The 17,215-nt window shown below is 36.2% G+C and overlaps 1 protein-coding gene and 1 long non-coding RNA gene across 2 annotated transcripts; both read right to left on the bottom strand.

Moving 5' to 3' along the window:
- Window positions 1–4,733: 4,733 nt before the first annotated feature.
- Window positions 4,734–8,561, bottom strand: LOC145912134 (uncharacterized). Its single transcript, XM_082999549.1, has 16 exons — window positions 8,485–8,561; window positions 8,199–8,419; window positions 7,979–8,143; window positions 7,584–7,791; window positions 7,088–7,184; window positions 6,963–7,030; window positions 6,762–6,862; window positions 6,587–6,683; window positions 6,424–6,497; window positions 6,211–6,345; window positions 6,002–6,148; window positions 5,789–5,949; window positions 5,595–5,730; window positions 5,444–5,532; window positions 5,284–5,390; window positions 4,734–5,228 (listed from the first exon to the last, which is right to left on the bottom strand). The coding sequence occupies exons 2-16, from the start codon at window positions 8,313–8,315 to the stop codon at window positions 5,212–5,214; spliced, it is 1,719 nt and encodes a 572-aa protein (XP_082855675.1). The 5' UTR covers window positions 8,316–8,419; window positions 8,485–8,561; the 3' UTR covers window positions 4,734–5,211.
- A 4,857-nt stretch (window positions 8,562–13,418) lies between these two features.
- LOC145910311 (uncharacterized) lies at window positions 13,419–13,741 on the bottom strand. The gene is made up of 3 exons (XR_014403201.1): window positions 13,676–13,741; window positions 13,526–13,618; window positions 13,419–13,472 (listed from the first exon to the last, which is right to left on the bottom strand). It is a non-coding gene; the product is annotated as an uncharacterized LOC145910311 (long non-coding RNA).
- Between the last annotated feature and the right edge of the window lie 3,474 nt (window positions 13,742–17,215).

Below are 17,215 nucleotides of genomic sequence, written 5' to 3'. Positions count from 1 at the left end.
ACCTTTAATTTGTAATGTTTTCGTCTTCTCTCCGCCTCCATTCCAGTTTGTAGCTTCACAAACGTAACTTCCTGATTCAACAACGTCATGAACTGTTACGTAGAGCGTTGATTGTCCAGCGTAGGTGTTTGGTTGAGATGTTGTTTGGTGAATATTGCGAGAAGACGATGTTAATACTGAAACACTATTTCTGTAACAAACAATTTCATTAGGTAAACTTTTTCCTTTAGAGTTTATTTTTATTGCGTAAATGTAAAGTAAATGATAAAATATCGTTTATAATTATAAATACATCATCACACATCAAATCGTGTTAAACCACAGAACACATGTTACACTATATTCCACGAACATATTATTACAGCGAAAATATTCCTATCTTTACTCACCTGAACCACTGAACAGATGGGTTGAGATAACCATTTGCTTCACATACCCTTGTTTGTTGTGTTCTGTAATTTGCCACCACTTCATTTTTATCCAGTGAAATGTGAATTGACTCTATACCATAAGAAAATGTTACAAATCGCATCTTAGGTGATTGCAATATTTATTATACCTTGTAACTGTAACGTCACGGATCCAAGTGTTTTACAACTGGAGTTAGTTCCAACAAGTTCAATCTGTATATTTCCAATATGTGATGAGGTTACACTGTTTATTGTGTAACTAAACCTGGTTCCAATGTAACTATATTCGAGCGTGACTCGTTGATTGTTGTTGTAAATTGCTGTAACTGTGAGAGGTTGTTTATGGAATCCTGATATTTTCCCACTTATAGTGAGTGAGTCACCAATCTTTGCTGAGTAACTTGATTGATCAAATGAGATTTCTCTCGCCCCTTCCAAAGTGCACCAGTTTTACTTAATGCTACGTTAATGTAAACCACATACATTTAAATATGGAGTAATTTTTAATGAAACGCAATACGTTTTGGCAATGTGCTAATAAAATCTTTGTTACGAACTTAGGAAGTAACCTTTTTTTTCACAAATGTGATAATTTGCGTTGTCACAACTTCCAGCATTCCATCCCCAATTTCCTCCACCCCTCTCAAGTCCAACACACAAACCACTTCCAACCCCGTTTAACCATGCAGTGTATCCTATGTTTGTCCATTGATCTGGGAACATAATCATATATGTTAAACACGTATTTTATTTCACCTGATAATGATGATGATCTTTGAGCAAACACTGTCCCACCAAGCCACTGAAAAGTTAATGTATTCGTTTCCCTTTTACTTCCCAGGTAGGCGTCTGTTAAGTAAAAGGATATTAACACATATTTCATCAATGTTTAATTGATTCTCGTACAAAGATTTCCACCGACGTGTCCCCACTTCTCCTGTGCTTTGGTAACAAGATAGTTTTGTGTTTCAGCATCCGGGACACTTGCTAGTGTTCCATTATTTTCACCACATTTTGTATTTGCGTTATTCCATGTTGAATATGGATCGTAATCCGATATAGCGTAGAAGCGACCAACACAGCTGGCAGCGGGATTCCCTGAGTTAAAGTCATATAAATTGCTGTTTTCTTGCACACCATTTGTTTGATTGCCCTTCGCAAGAATTAATTCTTGCATTTATTTTCCTAAGTTTATTAAACGTGTTTTATAATCACTATTCCCTTGATAATTTAACAAATCATGTTTCTATAACTATGTGCAATAACTCAATCATTATGAACATCAATCAGAATGAAATTATTTGGTCAAATACAAGATTTGTTGTACATCTCTCGTGTTTCTCTTAAAATATGTTAGGATTCTTGTAAAAAGAAGACAATCGCATTATATCAAACTTTCTCAGCTTATTTTCATTGCGTGATCCTATCTAAGTGCTGCGCAATCACCCAGTAAACAAGAACTTTAAATGTTTAAACAGAATATGTGCTCAACTCGCGTTAATCATCTCACAAAGTCTATCTGGCTTTTTAGACAAACCCGACTTCAAAATACAAGCATCTTTGTTCATGTAGAGAGATAAGCGTCATAACAAGTTTATTTTATCTCGGAAAGTGTAAGATAATCTTTCAATTAACATCGTGTAATGTTCATATCACTATAAATGCGATTTGCCGTTTTGTGAACGCGACTTACCTTAAAATGCAACATCACGTTACATTTGCCACACGAAATAAGGTTTGCGCATTCGATTAAACTATTTAAAATTGTAATTACTGCTTTCTGTTCAAATAGGAAAACAATATTTACATACCTGCCACCATGCTGCAGAATTTCCCGCAAAAACATAACCAACATATCAGAAGAAAAGGCATGCTTGTAGCACCTGTGACAAGCATTCTCGTTTAACTGCAACTACTCGTATATCATTGCAGTATCTAATAATACTTGTATGTGGGTGTGTAACTGGCTTGGTGTGATGCGTTCGAACAGCAACGCGTGGTGTATGGTGCGCAGCAAAACGGTGACTTTACCAAAAGATTCCTGGCGAATGTTCAAATTCGGACAACAACCGAAACGATAAACTTTAACAAATGAAGAAAGTTTGAATGTAAACACTGACATTGAGCATCAAAAGCAAACAATGTGTAAAGTAGAATATAATGCTCGTCTTTGCTAAAAGTATGGAGCAAACTTTTTAATGATATTGTTAGAACATGGAAAATAATAAACACTACATCTATATGCAAATATAACCAAATGTACCACACGTGGTAACAACCAGTGCAGGAAATGTGTCGCAAGACCCTTTAATGGGACACATCACATAGGTGCCTTGCTCTTGAAAATAAAATAACCTTTTTGATGTAAAAACGCTGACTGGAATATATTCTACAACCGTGGCCAAAATCTTGCGTACACTCACTTTGTTCAGATGGAAAAACGGAGAAGGAATTGGTTACACAGTGGCTGGGATGAGATACTGATGGTTAGTGTTTATGAAAACCAGCGTTGGGCCCATCAGTAGGCGAACATAATTATTGCTGTCCACGGCTATTTACAAACAGATCATGTTATTAAATTTCGAAAAGATGAAAGCATGTGTACTTGTGCCTTTTTGGATTGGAAAAAGTGTAGTAGTCACCCAAGAAGTGTTTAATTCACTCTACACTGTGAACAACAGTAGGAACCAGGAAGGAACACAGGTTTGTTGCTGATACCACAGATAAATGACGTCAAACCTCCCACGATTCTTATTTGTTGCTTGTGACGACGTTTCTACTGGAGCAGCCACTCCATTATACTTGTTATGGGTCAATATATTCATAATGGGCTTTATACTTTGGTTGTTGCGTGAACCAAAACATTTTCAAACGCGCAGCAATTGAGTGACCTAATATAGATTTCGATATGAGATTGGTGTCACTGTTTGTTAATTTTACCGTTGTGGCTCGCAGTAAATTCGCCTAATCATTTTTTCAACCTAGGATCGGCACAACAATATCACTGTTGGGACTGCACAACACATGTGCCTTGAAAACTGTTGAGGTGCGCAAAAACATAATCATTCATGCACAAGAATCCTGCGAATGCAATTACATCGCAGGTTTCGAATTAAACACAGAGTGCGAAATGAGTATGTTGTTGCGCACCACAACACTACCCCAATAAACATACAAAACCGCGGTGTAATTTTAGAAAATTCGTCCCAACAAGTTGTGAAGTGCCATCTCTAACAAACTTCTAACATTTAGTTGTTAAGCGTGAACGAGCAAACACCCAAATACATCTTTAACTTTCGCTTACCAGTAGTGATTCGCATACTTTCGGTTGGAAACACTAATCCTAAGGGTCAGGACATGATGGTAGTGAACCACTCGCCTAAAGTGCTTTACACAAAACTGATTGAATATGTTTCTGATGTGCATTATTTTGGCCAGTACGACAGGGTGGCTACCTACTGTATTGTACAGCCTGTCGCAACACATTACCTCCCAGCATTGCAACCGCCTACGAAATCATCTTTGCATGTGTGTCTGACTCGATAACCTTTTATGATATTAATTGTTTACAACAATAAAGAAATAAATCTATGTATTTTAACATGCAATACCCTGAGCAATACTACAAGACCTTGAGCATCTCCTTTCGCTATGATCCCAATATTTTAGTTGATGGTGACATAATATGATATAAGGTTTCATGTATGCGTTATACAGTCCAAATCGCCATTTTCGGTGTAGTCTGAAATCACAGTTTCCTGTTATTTCGACACCGCCGTCATTGTTTGCGTGCCTAATTTAATTGTAGGATGGGCAAATATATGTATATTTCGTGTTTTTTAATTTCTTTTCTTGTCCCTTTGCGCGACGCAATGCTTTGACTATGGACAAATAATTCCTTTGTTTGCTGTAGTTTTGCTGCCACTTATACATCAAATAAAACAACCAGATACTAATATTTTTTTATTAGTTGTAAGATATTGACAGACATTAAGACACAACTAACGAAAAAATGTTGAACATTTGGAGTAGAAGAGGTTGATATTATTGAATACCATCAAACTTTTAGAAATATGTTTTGCTTTCAGGTACGTTGAAAAAATACTGTTCGGTTGAAAAAAATTTTTACCTACGTCCAAAAATGTAAAGATTTCAAAAAACGTTTAAGATTAAACAGGTCAAGAATGTGATTATACGTTATATGCTGGATGGAAAATACATAAACACGATAATTTAATGCAATATTGTCATTATAACGTGATTTAAACAACAAAAAACCTATATACATGGTCGAAGAAAAAGATTCACTGAAATATATTTAAACGGAAAAGTGGTAAATAAGGGGGTTTCCAGTTTGTAGCGTCCGAAAAATGTTACCACCGAGCAAAAGGAGCAAAACTTCATAAATCGGTGGCGAGGATATGTAGGTCGATATATTGCGTAGCGGGTAAAATGAAACCGTTGTTTTCTAGTATAATCAGCAATATAGCAAGTGCGTCTCCATTAGATACTTTTTATCGATAAATATTTTTGTTGCAGTATTACACACTTACAGCAATCAAGCAAAACAGTAGTGATCAGGGCTATACAAGCATTTACTTGGACCATTTACATACAATGGAGTAACTGATAGCACATTCCTGCACGGTGCGTAATCATTTTGTACAAAGCTAAAATTAACAATAAAAATTTTGGAAGAAGGGACGCACAACTGATTGGAAGAATGTAACAAGACAAAAGAACTTCGTTCCTGGACGTCCTTTACATTTTCATCTTTATTCTATTTTTGTTTCTTCACTTCTTATTGTATATTGACATCTGAAACAGAACCAAGATATAAAACCAATCAAAATGTAAAACCATGTATATTCACATAAAACAGATGGTGGACTTTTGACCTTCATCGATGATATTTCCACATTATTGTACACTGGATTTACGTCATTATCGTTGTCATCGTTGCTACTGTCGTCCTCAGATCTACGAATATAACAAGTCATACGACCGAAGTACGCAAATATGCATTAAACAACTTTTGGTCTTGAAGATATTCTTGATCTGGGTCAGTCTCATTCAGAGTCACAACATCAGCAAGGAGTTTGTGCAGAAATATATATTCCTCCTGAATTAAATTATACATTTTACATGGGAAAACGATTGAGCACTTTAGCAACATTTACTCACTGGAGTTTGCACCATTTCCATTCTTTGCTGCCTCATGTTACAAACTGTCTGAAACACATCAACCGAACCAGTTTCACTCAATTCATCCAATAAATTATCGAAGCCAATAAACGTTCCTGTTCTTCCAGCACCATCACTGCGAACAACGAAAGTGAATTTTTATTTTGATTGTTTTCAAACTACCATTATCTTACCTGCAATGTACAATAATCGGCACGCTAACATTTAAGGTTCTTTGCACCTCGTCTAAGTGCATTTTAACTTCCTTTGAAAATCTGAGAAAGGCAGTGGTAGTTTGTGGAACTCCTTGGTCGGGCCAAGCAATAAATTGAAATTGCGTCACATAGCGTTGCCCCTGTGTAAGATGTAAAACTGTATTGCGATTACAAATATCACAAAATACTCACTGATAAATATGTGTTATTCGCATCCTCAATAGAAATCTTCCTGATAAGATAAAATCCTTCGTTGATGACGTCATCAAACTTGACACTTATCCGTGAAAAGCTTCGAGATTGTCCAACGTTTTCTGGCCAGTAGAGAGCGCACTTGAACTATTAACGTATTAAGTATTATTACGTCACAAAACAAACTACAAATAAATGTTCAACGAAACCTTGCCATTTTCATAAACACCAGTGAGCATCACAATCACACGAACATTTTGGTCAAAAACCATCGACCAAAAATCATCCATAGTGTTTTGTGTTGGTCCTTGAGTTGCAATCCACTTGTTCGATTGAGTGAAACCCTAAAATATGACAAAACAAATAACCAGGAAAAGGAAATGATTTTTGAGTTAAAAAAATTCGCCAAATGTGTTACGAACATTAATAAAGGAAGCATTAATGTAATAATCTCCACTTCCATCACCTCCGCCAAGTATCACCCTGTTGTGATCGTCTAAGAATAAATTAAATACAAAGCATTGTTAATAAGGAACTATACAGACTACACAAATATCCAATATACATTCTGTAAAATACACTTACATGGGATTATGTTCTTGTAGCGATTTTTGGTTGAATTTTCTTCCATCGTTCCTGTCTGGACACTTAACAAACTACTCGATTGCTGGCTCATGATTATCTGCAGTAAAAAGTCGACACACATTTGTCAAATGATTTTTCTCAAAGAACACAACAACATAGACAGCAGTCCATACACCTTATACTGGGCTTGTAGCATTTCATGTCCCTTCTTGGTGCAAAAATCTTTAATGTTACGTTGCAGTATCTGAGTACTTTGTTCTTGCACACGATTACCACCTAGTGGATTGAAATAAAAATATTACTGATCAAGTTTTAATTGCTACCTTATGTAAATTTCTTTTTCAGGTCGTGTTTGAAAACGACCAAACAAACTTACTTCTCTCCTTTGTGCGTTTCTTAGGTTTTCGGGAAGAAATCTCACGAGCATTTGGACGTCTGATGTAACTGCAATAAACACAGTAACAGTTAGTAAGTGAAAGTGGTCTATTAATCAACTCTTACTTGTAAAACAAGGCTGCCACAATAAAAATAACGACGAGAATTCCAGATATTATCGCACCAGTAATTGCAGAGGTGGCGGAAGGTGTTGAAGTTGTTGCTGAAACAAATTACAGGATAATCAGACTTAGCATTGCTAGGTTTAAACAAACCATTGCTCTAAACAATACGCAGGTGTATCACTACAAAATATCGGTGTAGTCCAATATTTACCTTCGCTAGTTACAACGAGAAACAAAAACAAACACACAACACTAATATTAACTGGTATTTATTTTCTTAGGGTTGTTTTGATCAACCCTTATAATAGGCATAGAACCAGCATAAAAGACGATGATAAAAATGCTTTGCAAATTTAGGATAGCACAGCTTTGTTGCCTAACAAGTTCAGCATATTTTTGACAGATTCAAAATAACGTTTATCAGAAAAGCAGAACATTAACTGAGTTGGGTTTGATAGATACAGAAATGTGGCGATTGACGTAAAATCTTAACATACCTTTGTCAAGCTCCACTTTACATTCTCCATTGACGTCATAAATTGTGTTGAAACAAATTTCTGTGATTGGTTGAAACCGGGCAATGAGTTGTTGATTTCCACCAATCACAACATTGTGTTGTATTGACGTATTTGGTGAAAACACAAGTTCGTTCCAGTTAGTTTGCGGATCGGCAATTTCCTCAATTTCAGCCGAAGCAAAGTGCAGCTGAAAACCGCAAGTTTATGCGTTAGAAAGTGTATAATATGCACACTGTATGTATGTCATTTTATTTTATTCGTAAAATAGCTCTAAAAACGGAAAATAGGAATATGACAGTTATAGTTTTGCTGGATACCAAATCCTATTTTTATTGTCGATATTTTTGATGATTTGGGTATTTAGTATATTGTACCTTCACTTGTTTCACAAGGCCGATTAAATTTCTCGGTAGAACAATTTTGATCCGACACACACCGCCAACCAATGACATTTGACCTGTGACGTCACGAAATATACTTGACGTCATCGCGGAGGCTGTAGGGACATCAAGACGCCACAAGTACGGAAACATTTGAACCTAAATTTAAAGTTTATTTTCAAACTTCACTCATTATGATGGACACACTTATTACCGATATATTATATGAGATATCTGGTTTCAGATGATCGATTGTGCTTGTGTAGATGTGGTTGCTTGTTGAAGGTTGGGTGAAAACATTGCTGACATTGATTGAGTAACTTTCGTTCATTGCTCTTACAAGGTAAGTTATCGATTCATTGTATTTGGTCAGATCTTCCCATTGAACTGTCACCCGGTCGTTGTAACATTTGCTCGTTTGTGAGATTTTTAAAGCTGTGCACAGTGTTAAGTAGAAATCGTTAAGGGTTTTATTATCAGTTATAAATTGCAAAATTTACCTGAATATACACATATGTGATGGCGTTGTTCTGAGCAAGAAATATTAAATATGGAAGATGGTTGGTAAAAACGACAACTGTCAGACTTTGTGGTCATATTTGTGTCTGTTACGCGTATTCTTGTTTTAAATAGTTATTGTAAGGAAAGTTTAATCAGATCAACAAAAACCTTGAATCCACGTTTGTGAGGTTGGTGGAAGTTTAGAATTTAGAAAACCTAAGGATGGCAAAAATCCTCCAGTAGTAAAACAATAACTAGTAGCAAAACTGTAACTACGGTTCAAATTTGAACTTATATAATTCGTTCCCATGTACATCCTTAGGTCTGCAACACAAAAATGTCACAAAAAAGTAATGCACAAAAACAAATATACAATTGTACCTGAATTAATTGTCATCGTTCTTTTATTTGTCAGTGAAACTGAATTATTCGACCAGCATGTTACCAAAGATCTTTGGGCAAATATCACTGAACTCGAAATAACCAAGTCAGACTGTGTCTGATTACTTTGTTGAAAGTTTGTAATATTTGTTGGTGTTTTTGTTTGTTGGTCGATAATTTGGTCGTTGATCTTCCAATAAACAGTGGGTGGTGGAATCCCAGCAAATGTACACGTGTAAGTTTGTGATTGGCTGAAACTTGTTGGCGATGTTGAAGAAATAAAACGCGGCCCAACTGCATGCAATGCAAGGATAATATTTGTTCGAATACAATTTAAAAAAAAAGAATACCTTCGACAGTTGCTACAGCAGTTGTGCTTCCTGCAGAATTGTTAGCGTGACAAACGTATTCACCGCTATCACCAATAATGCTGGAATGATGCAAATACAGTAAACTTGCAGTTAGAAAATTATTCGTCTGAATTTTTTGTTGATAGAATTCAGTCGATAAATTAAATGAAACTAATTTCGAATTTCTGCAAAAGTTTGTGGTCGGTTAAATTGTTTGCCGTTTCAACAAGATTCCTGTTGAAAAGTATTTACCTTGTCCAGTAAACATCAGGGGTGTAATATCCAATTGAAGTACAGGTTATGTCGGTAATTTCACCTTCACTTAATGTGACTTTCTTTGTTGGCAAAGATATCCTTGGTTTCACTAACATGCATAAACAACAGCAAATAGATTAAAATTTTAAAATTTATTGGTAAATTTCCCACCCAATACTTGGAATTGAGCTGTTTTCGTTTTGATATTTGAAGCCACACATTCGTATTCCCCAGCTTCCTCAATTGATTTAAAAGTGAAATGTAACTGTGACGTTGATTTATATTTTCCACTGTTTGTTGTTATTTGATAAATCGTGTTCGAGGGTGAAGAAGTTATTGAAGAGTTGGATCTAAATTTTTGCAACATCAACTAAACTTCTATGCTTTCAATTATTGACAATTAAAAATGGACTGAAAAGCAACGCGAAGAAATTTACGTTTCATACTTATCATAACATGAAAAAATATGAGAGTTTACCTCATCCAGTTAGTCTTTGGCAAAGGATAACCATACGAAACACAGGTGACAGTGAAGACGTCAGGAATCTTTGCAACTTTGGAAGATTGTGTAAGGGAGATATTTGCTACAACTAAATATGTGAAATAACCATTACAACCTTGCCCAACATTTGTTAAGTTAAACGCACTAAATTGTGTACCTTTTTGACTGTTCGAACTGATCTAACACAATTTTGATGTAAACAATGCATTCCTATATGAAGTACCTGTAACTTGAAGTGTAATGTCGTTTGCATCGCCATTGCTATTGCTCGTATGACAAACATAAGAACCAGATTGTATGACGTCATTAACTGTTAGATGAAGTCGAACTTTTTGGGAAAATTGACCCTCAGTTAAACTTGTGAAAGTAGATTCGCTCGATAAATCATCAATTTTGTCTCCATCTCTGTGTAAACGTTGTGCGATGTTTTAATTGTTGTTTAAATTCCATACAAAAACATTTCTACCAAACGTTCATGCTGGCCAAACAGTAACGTAAGAACACATGAAATGCCATACAACGTTTGGGAGAGGCAATTTAAGCACATATTTACAACAACGTATACAACACCTTTTCCACACGACCATTGGTTTGGGAAATCCGTAAGAAGCGCAATCCACTTGATATTGTTTCGAACTTTCGACAACCATGGATGACATTGTGAGGGAAATATTTGGTTTAACTGCGTTTAAACATGTGTCAACAGTCTAGCTACAAAGATCGTAATATACCTGTTTCTTACCGTTCACGGTTATTTCTTTGATTTTTCTGCCACCAGCCACGTTACTTTCCACACGACATTCGTAAATTCCGCTTTGCATTACATCAGTTACTGTGATGTGAAGTCTGTTTGTTTGATGGTTAGTTCCTTGTTGTAAAACTTGTTGAAATATTGACGAACTCGATGCGTATGTAACCAATGAGGAAGACCTACGACAACAATATACGTTGGTTACAAATTAATTTAGTCAATTGTTTGTTAGTTATTCAAAAAAGTGGATGAATAGTTTTCAAAAATCGGTGGATTGTATTTATCCATCTGTAAAATTACGACGAGATCAAAAACGCCTTTTGAAGAATTGATCTCACCTGTACCAATTAACAACTGGTTTGGGGTTTCCATGCGAAGTACATTCAACTATTTCCTTTTGTCCGTGTTCCAAATTCACAGAGTTTTTTGTAACAATTATGTTTGCTGGCACTGAAGCAATAATGCAATTAACAAAATTATATTACTACTTGTGGGGGACTGCTGAATTTTGGCACTGAAACAATACTGCAATTTTAGTAATGACAAAATCATATCACTATTTTGGGAGATTTGTTGAATTTTCTTTGACAAAAGAAAACAATTTACAGTTAAGTTTATGAGGAAAATTAATGCCTACAAAATACTAACTTTCAATATATCGCCTGACTAGACAATGATTGTGTATGTATAAAAACGAGAAATACAACATGTCGCGTGAGTAGTGTTGTTGCGTAACGAGACCCGGAATATTGGCTGATTTACAGCGCTAGGCCGGGTAATAGACTGTGATTTATCATACAGCCGCGGTTTTATTTACGGCATGAAAATACACAAACAGTTTGAAAATGACTCGCTTTTAGGACCTTTCTGCATCATTTCTGCACCAAAAATTTACTTGCTTCCTTTTTTTAGTTGTTTGCTTCAGATTTTACCTTATGTTTAGTTATAGTGGAAGGTTGTGCTTCGGCAAGCAAAGGTTAACTTGAAACATCACTATTCGTGAAACAGCAAATCTGGAAATGTAGCAACACGTACCATAAACAGTCATAGTCGAGGAGGCGCTTCCAACATCGTTACTTGCTGCACATTTATATCCACCAGACCATATGACGTCATTCATAGTGATATGCAACCTCGCTTGATGTTTAAACCCTGAGTCTGTTACAGTGGTTTGATATACAGAAGACGTCGAAAGCTGGGTAACTTGTGCACCACTGGCCCTGCAGTAAACTTAATTTAAGAAATCAAGATTATATTTGTTTTTTAGCATGTTTACCCTTTCCATGTAACAGTAGGTCTTGGAAATCCAAATGAAACACAATGAACTGAAGCCTTTTGTCCAAAGTTAACAATAATGCTCGAATGAGTCGTTGATATATTTGCCGGAACTAAAAATATGAATTGCAATAATTTTCCTCAAAAACAGCTCTGTTCTCATGTAAAGTCATATAAAAATTCAACTAGATCAAAATATGTGTGAAGAATTGCAAACCTTTAACTTGTAATGTTTTCATCTTCTCTCCAGCTCTATTCCAGTTTGTAGCTTCACAAACGTAACTTCCTGCTTCGGAAACGTCATGGACTGTTACGTACAGAGTTGACTGTCCAGCGTAGGAGTTTGGTTGAGTTGTTGTTTGGTAAATATTGCGAGAAGACGATGTTAATACTGAAACACTATTTCTATAACAAACAATTTCATTAGGTAAACTTTTTCCTTTTGAGTTAATTTTTATTGCGTCAACGTGTTAAACCACAAACACACATGTTATATCAGTGTTTTCCAACCGGGTGGTACAAGTACCACCAGTGATACGCGAAGTCATTCCAGGTGATACGCGGGATTTTCGGATGAAGTTCGCCCTAGGTTACTTTATAACACTCAACTAGGTGTTACGCGTCGGAATTGTTTTACCTCCAAGTGGTACGCAACCACCAAAAGGTTGGGAATTACTGTGCTATACTATATTCCACGAACATTCTATTGCTGCGAATATATTCCTATCTTCACTCACCTGACCCACTGGACAGATGGGTTGAGATAACCATTTGCTTCACATACGATTGTTTGTTGTGTTCCGTAATTTGCCACAACTTCATTTTTATCCAGTGAAATATGAATAGACTCTAATACATAAGATTATGTTACAAATCAAATTTACGTGATTGAAATTTTGGCCATACCTTGTGACTGCAGAGATACGGATCCAACAGTTTTACAACTGGAGTTAGTTCCAACAAGTTCAATCTGTATATTTCCAATATGTGATGAGGTTACACTGTTTATTGTGTAACTAAAACTGGTTCCAATGTAATTATATTCGAGCGTTACTCGTTGGATGTTGTTGTAAATTGCTGTAACTGTGAGAGGTTCTGTATGGAATCCGGATATTTTCCCACTTATAGTGACTGAGTCACCAATCTTTGATGAATAACTTGATTGATCAAATGAGATTTCTCTTGCCCCTACCAACGTTCGCCAGTTTTGCAACGTTAATGTACACGAAATACATTGCTTTTTGAATAGGAACTATATTTAATAACCTAATAAGGTTTGTCATTTTGTGAAATAAATATTTTTCTGAAGAAAAATTAGGAAATCACCTTTGTTTTCACATATGTAGTAGAGTGCGTGATCACAACTTCCAGCATTCCATCCCCAATTTCCTCCACCCCTCTCAAGTCCAACACACAAACCACTTCCAACCTCCCCGTTCAACCATGCTGTGTATCCGATATTTGTCCATTGAGCTGAGATAAATAATGATATATATTTGAAAACATGAGCACGTATCTTATTTCACCTGATGATAATGATGATCTTTGAGCAAACACTTTCTCATCAAGCCACTGAAAAGTTAATGTATTTGGTTCCCTTTTACTTCCCAGGTAGGCGTCTGTTGAGAAAAATGATATTAACACATATTTCATCAATGTTTAAATGATTCTCGTACAAATAGTTCCACCGACGTGTCCCCACTTCTCCTGTGCTTTGGTAACAAGATAGTTTTGTGTTTCAGCATCCGGGACACTTGCTAGTGTTCCATTATTTTCACCACATTTTGTATTTGCGTTATTCCATGTTGGACCCGATGAATCGTAATCCGATAAAGTGTAGAAGCGACCAACACAACTTGTAGCGGGATTCCCTTAAAACATTATAGTGCTGTTTTCGTGCGCACTGTTTGCATAAAAAGCTGTTTTCGTGCGGAATGTTTGCTCGATTGGGTGTATTGTGTTTTCATGGGTTTATTACATGTGTCATGATTATTACTCTTTTAATGACTTGCCAAATCATATTTATATTATCACCTGGAATAACTTAATAATTGTTAACTTTAATCAGAATCATGCAATTCGCTTCATTGCTTAAAATATAAACGTTTTTTGTTTTGTTTTAAACGAAATGTTTCTTTAAATGTGTTAGACGTAGAGCCCTGTGCTCGTCTTAAAATATTTAAGAATACAAGCTTTCGTAGCGCTATCACGGTGCACGAATCGCTTTTATATACGTTTATCATTGTTTATCAGTTGTTAGATTGACGTTGCATGTGTCAACAAAACAAACAAACTCTTTTTTAGAATCCATGGCAACGGCTTTTCGGAATAAGATTTGCGCAATTGATTAAACCTTTTAAACTTGTAATTGCTACATTCAGTTCCAATAGGTAAACCTTATTTACATACCTGCAACCATGCTGCAGAAATTCCCACATAAACATAACAAACATATCAGAAGAAAAGACATACTTGAAACACCTGTGACAATCATTACTGTTTAACTGCAGCTACTTGTATATCATTGCAGTATGCAATAATATTTGTATGTGGGTGTGTAACTGGCTTGGTGTGATGCGTTCGGACATCAACGCGTGGTGTAGGTGCGCAGCAATACGGTGACTTTACCAAATACAAACCTTACCAGTTGTGCTGCTGCGACTTGAAATACAAAATAAAACAAGGTCTCATCAGTGCAGTTGGGGTGACTGATGAGACATTGTAGGTCGAAACAGTGGCCATCTGTCTGCAGCTTATACACAATTCATATTAATGGCTCCGCATTGCTTATCATATGATTATTGTGACACGGGGCCTGACGGCACTATTGGTTGAGCTTTGCTTGGTCATAGTGTTTCCACCTTACTTTTTCCGTTAGGTTGCACCTAGTTTGGTGCCCAACGGATGACGGTGATTGTATAGTGGAAGTCTTTGCTTGGCCGTTTGGTCAGCAGAGTCTGATAGTCACACCAGCTGCACCGATGATACCTTTTAGGGCGAAACAGTGGCCATTTGTCTGCAGCAATTCATATTATTGGCCCCACTTTGCTTATCATATGATATAATGGTTTGCCATGCTGAAGGAATAAGGCAAACATTCTGAAGATATTGTTGGAACAGGGCAAATAATAAACACTACTTATATGCAAATAACACCAAATGTACCACATGTGGTAACAACCGGTGCAGAAAATGGGTCGTATGACCCTTTGAAGGGACAAATCACATGCCCAATATTTTTATCGGTGTGATATTCATATGTTTTGTATTTTCGCGTTTAGTTTTTCATCAGCGCAGCAGATTTTCGATCCAAAAAACGATTTGATTTAATGCCATTAAACGAGGAACGAGATCAGCATCAAAATGCTCACTGAAATACATTCTACAAACGTGTCTGAAATCTTGCCGACATTATTGATAGCTGGAGGTTTCATGTGAACATGCAGCTGTTTTTGCAGCTTACTTTTGAAGATGGTCAAAAACTGAGTAGGAACTGGTTACGTAGTTATGGTGATGAGATACTTGTTAATATTTATGTAAGCCACACAGTCCCATCAGCATATGTTGTCCGCTGGTATTTGCAAACAACTAGTTCATGTTGTTAAATTGCACAAAGAGGAAAGCATGTGTATGTGCGTCTTTGGCCTGGGGGAAGTGTTTAATTTACTGTAAATGCTTTTCACCTGTGGGACCACCCGCATTTGTACGGATATGAAAATCTTTTGTGCGGATAGGTAACATGGTGCGGGTTTGAACAGCAGCAGGAACCACGAAGGAATGTTTTTGACAGGTGGGTGCATGACGTCACATTGTTGCTGATACCACAGATAAATTACGTCACTCCTCCCACGAGCCTTATTTATGGTCTGTGACTACGTTGCAACATTTAACCTGGTCATTTTCATGAAGTTTCTGGTTTGGTCGTTTGGTTGGAGACCTATATAAATTTTGTCAGGAATTTGGTGTCAATATTTGCTGAATCTACCGTTGTGGATCGCAGTAAATTCGCCTAATCAGTTTTTTCAACCGGAAATCCGCAAAACAATATCACCGTTTTTTATGTATATTTAACCAAAACAAAATTTTGTAAAATTCGTCCCAACAAGTTGTGTAGTGCTATAGCTAACAATGTTTTAACATTTAGCTATTAGGCGTGAAAGCACGAGCAAACCATCCAAATACTTCTTTAGGTCTGATTTTGCTTTCCAGTAGTGATTCGCGTACTTTCGGTTGGATCAAGACATGATGGTAGTAAACCACTCGACTAATGTATTTACAAGAAATTTATTGATATTTTGGTGTGTATTGCTTTGGTCAGTACGACAGGGCGTCCACCTACCGTCCTGTACAACCTGTCGTAACACATTACCTCCCATTGCAACCGGCTAGGAAATAAACTTTACATGTATGTCTGGCTCGATAACCTTTTATGGCATTATTGTTTCATCGTTTTCAACAATACACAATCAAATGTATGCCTTTACTGTTTGAATATAGACCATGAGCAAGATATTGAGCATCTAGCGCGTTTATTTTATTTACCACAAGGAGAACAAAAGAATAATTTTGGTCATGTTTTTTTTTGAAGACAATGATTGGCGAATAGGCCTATAATTATGTTTTTTTGTGTGTGCTGTAGTTTTGCTGACATCACTTTCAAAACAAAAAAATCTCAATTGTTTTCTTTACTTCATGATTGTCCCCCCTTATAAATTTAAACGGATTTTCGCCACTGCTTGGGCCCAACTTTTGTCCAATCTTCGACTGTTGTGCTGGTGATAGTTACCTGAGGTAAAACATCCAGGTATCAATATTATGTTTTATTAGTTGTAAGATATCTGCAGGACACACAAAAAGAAAAAAAAACGTTGAAGATTTGGATCAAAATTTCGCATGATATTAGAAGAGGTTGATATGAAATATCAATCAAACTTTCAGAAACGTCGTACGTTGTGTTTCCAGGTACGTTAAAAAAATGCTGTTCGGTTGGAAAAAATTTTGATCCACGTCCAAAAATGTGATGATTTAAAAAAAAAACGTTTAACTTTAAACAAGTCAAGGATGTGATTATATGTTTTATGCTGGATGGAAAATACGAAAACATAATAATTTAATGCAATATTTCAGCAATATTGTCATTATATCATGATTTAAACAACACGAAAAAAAAAAAAACTATACATGGTCGAAGAAACAGATCCACTGAAATTTGAACG

This window comes from Ascidia mentula, chromosome 8, assembly GCF_947561715.1.
Source record: "Ascidia mentula chromosome 8, kaAscMent1.1, whole genome shotgun sequence".
NCBI classification, from domain to species: Eukaryota; Metazoa; Chordata; class Ascidiacea; order Phlebobranchia; family Ascidiidae; genus Ascidia; species Ascidia mentula.
This window is presented reverse-complemented; position numbering and strand designations above follow the sequence as displayed.

Coding starts and splice junctions, on each gene's coding strand:
- LOC145912134 (XM_082999549.1), bottom strand. CDS start 8,315: ATGAACGAAAGTTACTCAATCAATGTCAGCAATGTTTTCACCCAACCT. Junction 7,792..7,978: donor GCCTTGTGAAACAAGTGAAG/GTACAATATACT, acceptor TGCGGTTTTCAG/CTGCACTTTGCTTCGGCTGA. Junction 5,391..5,443: donor GAATATCTTCAAGACCAAAA/GTTGTTTAATGC, acceptor TTATATTCGTAG/ATCTGAGGACGACAGTAGCA.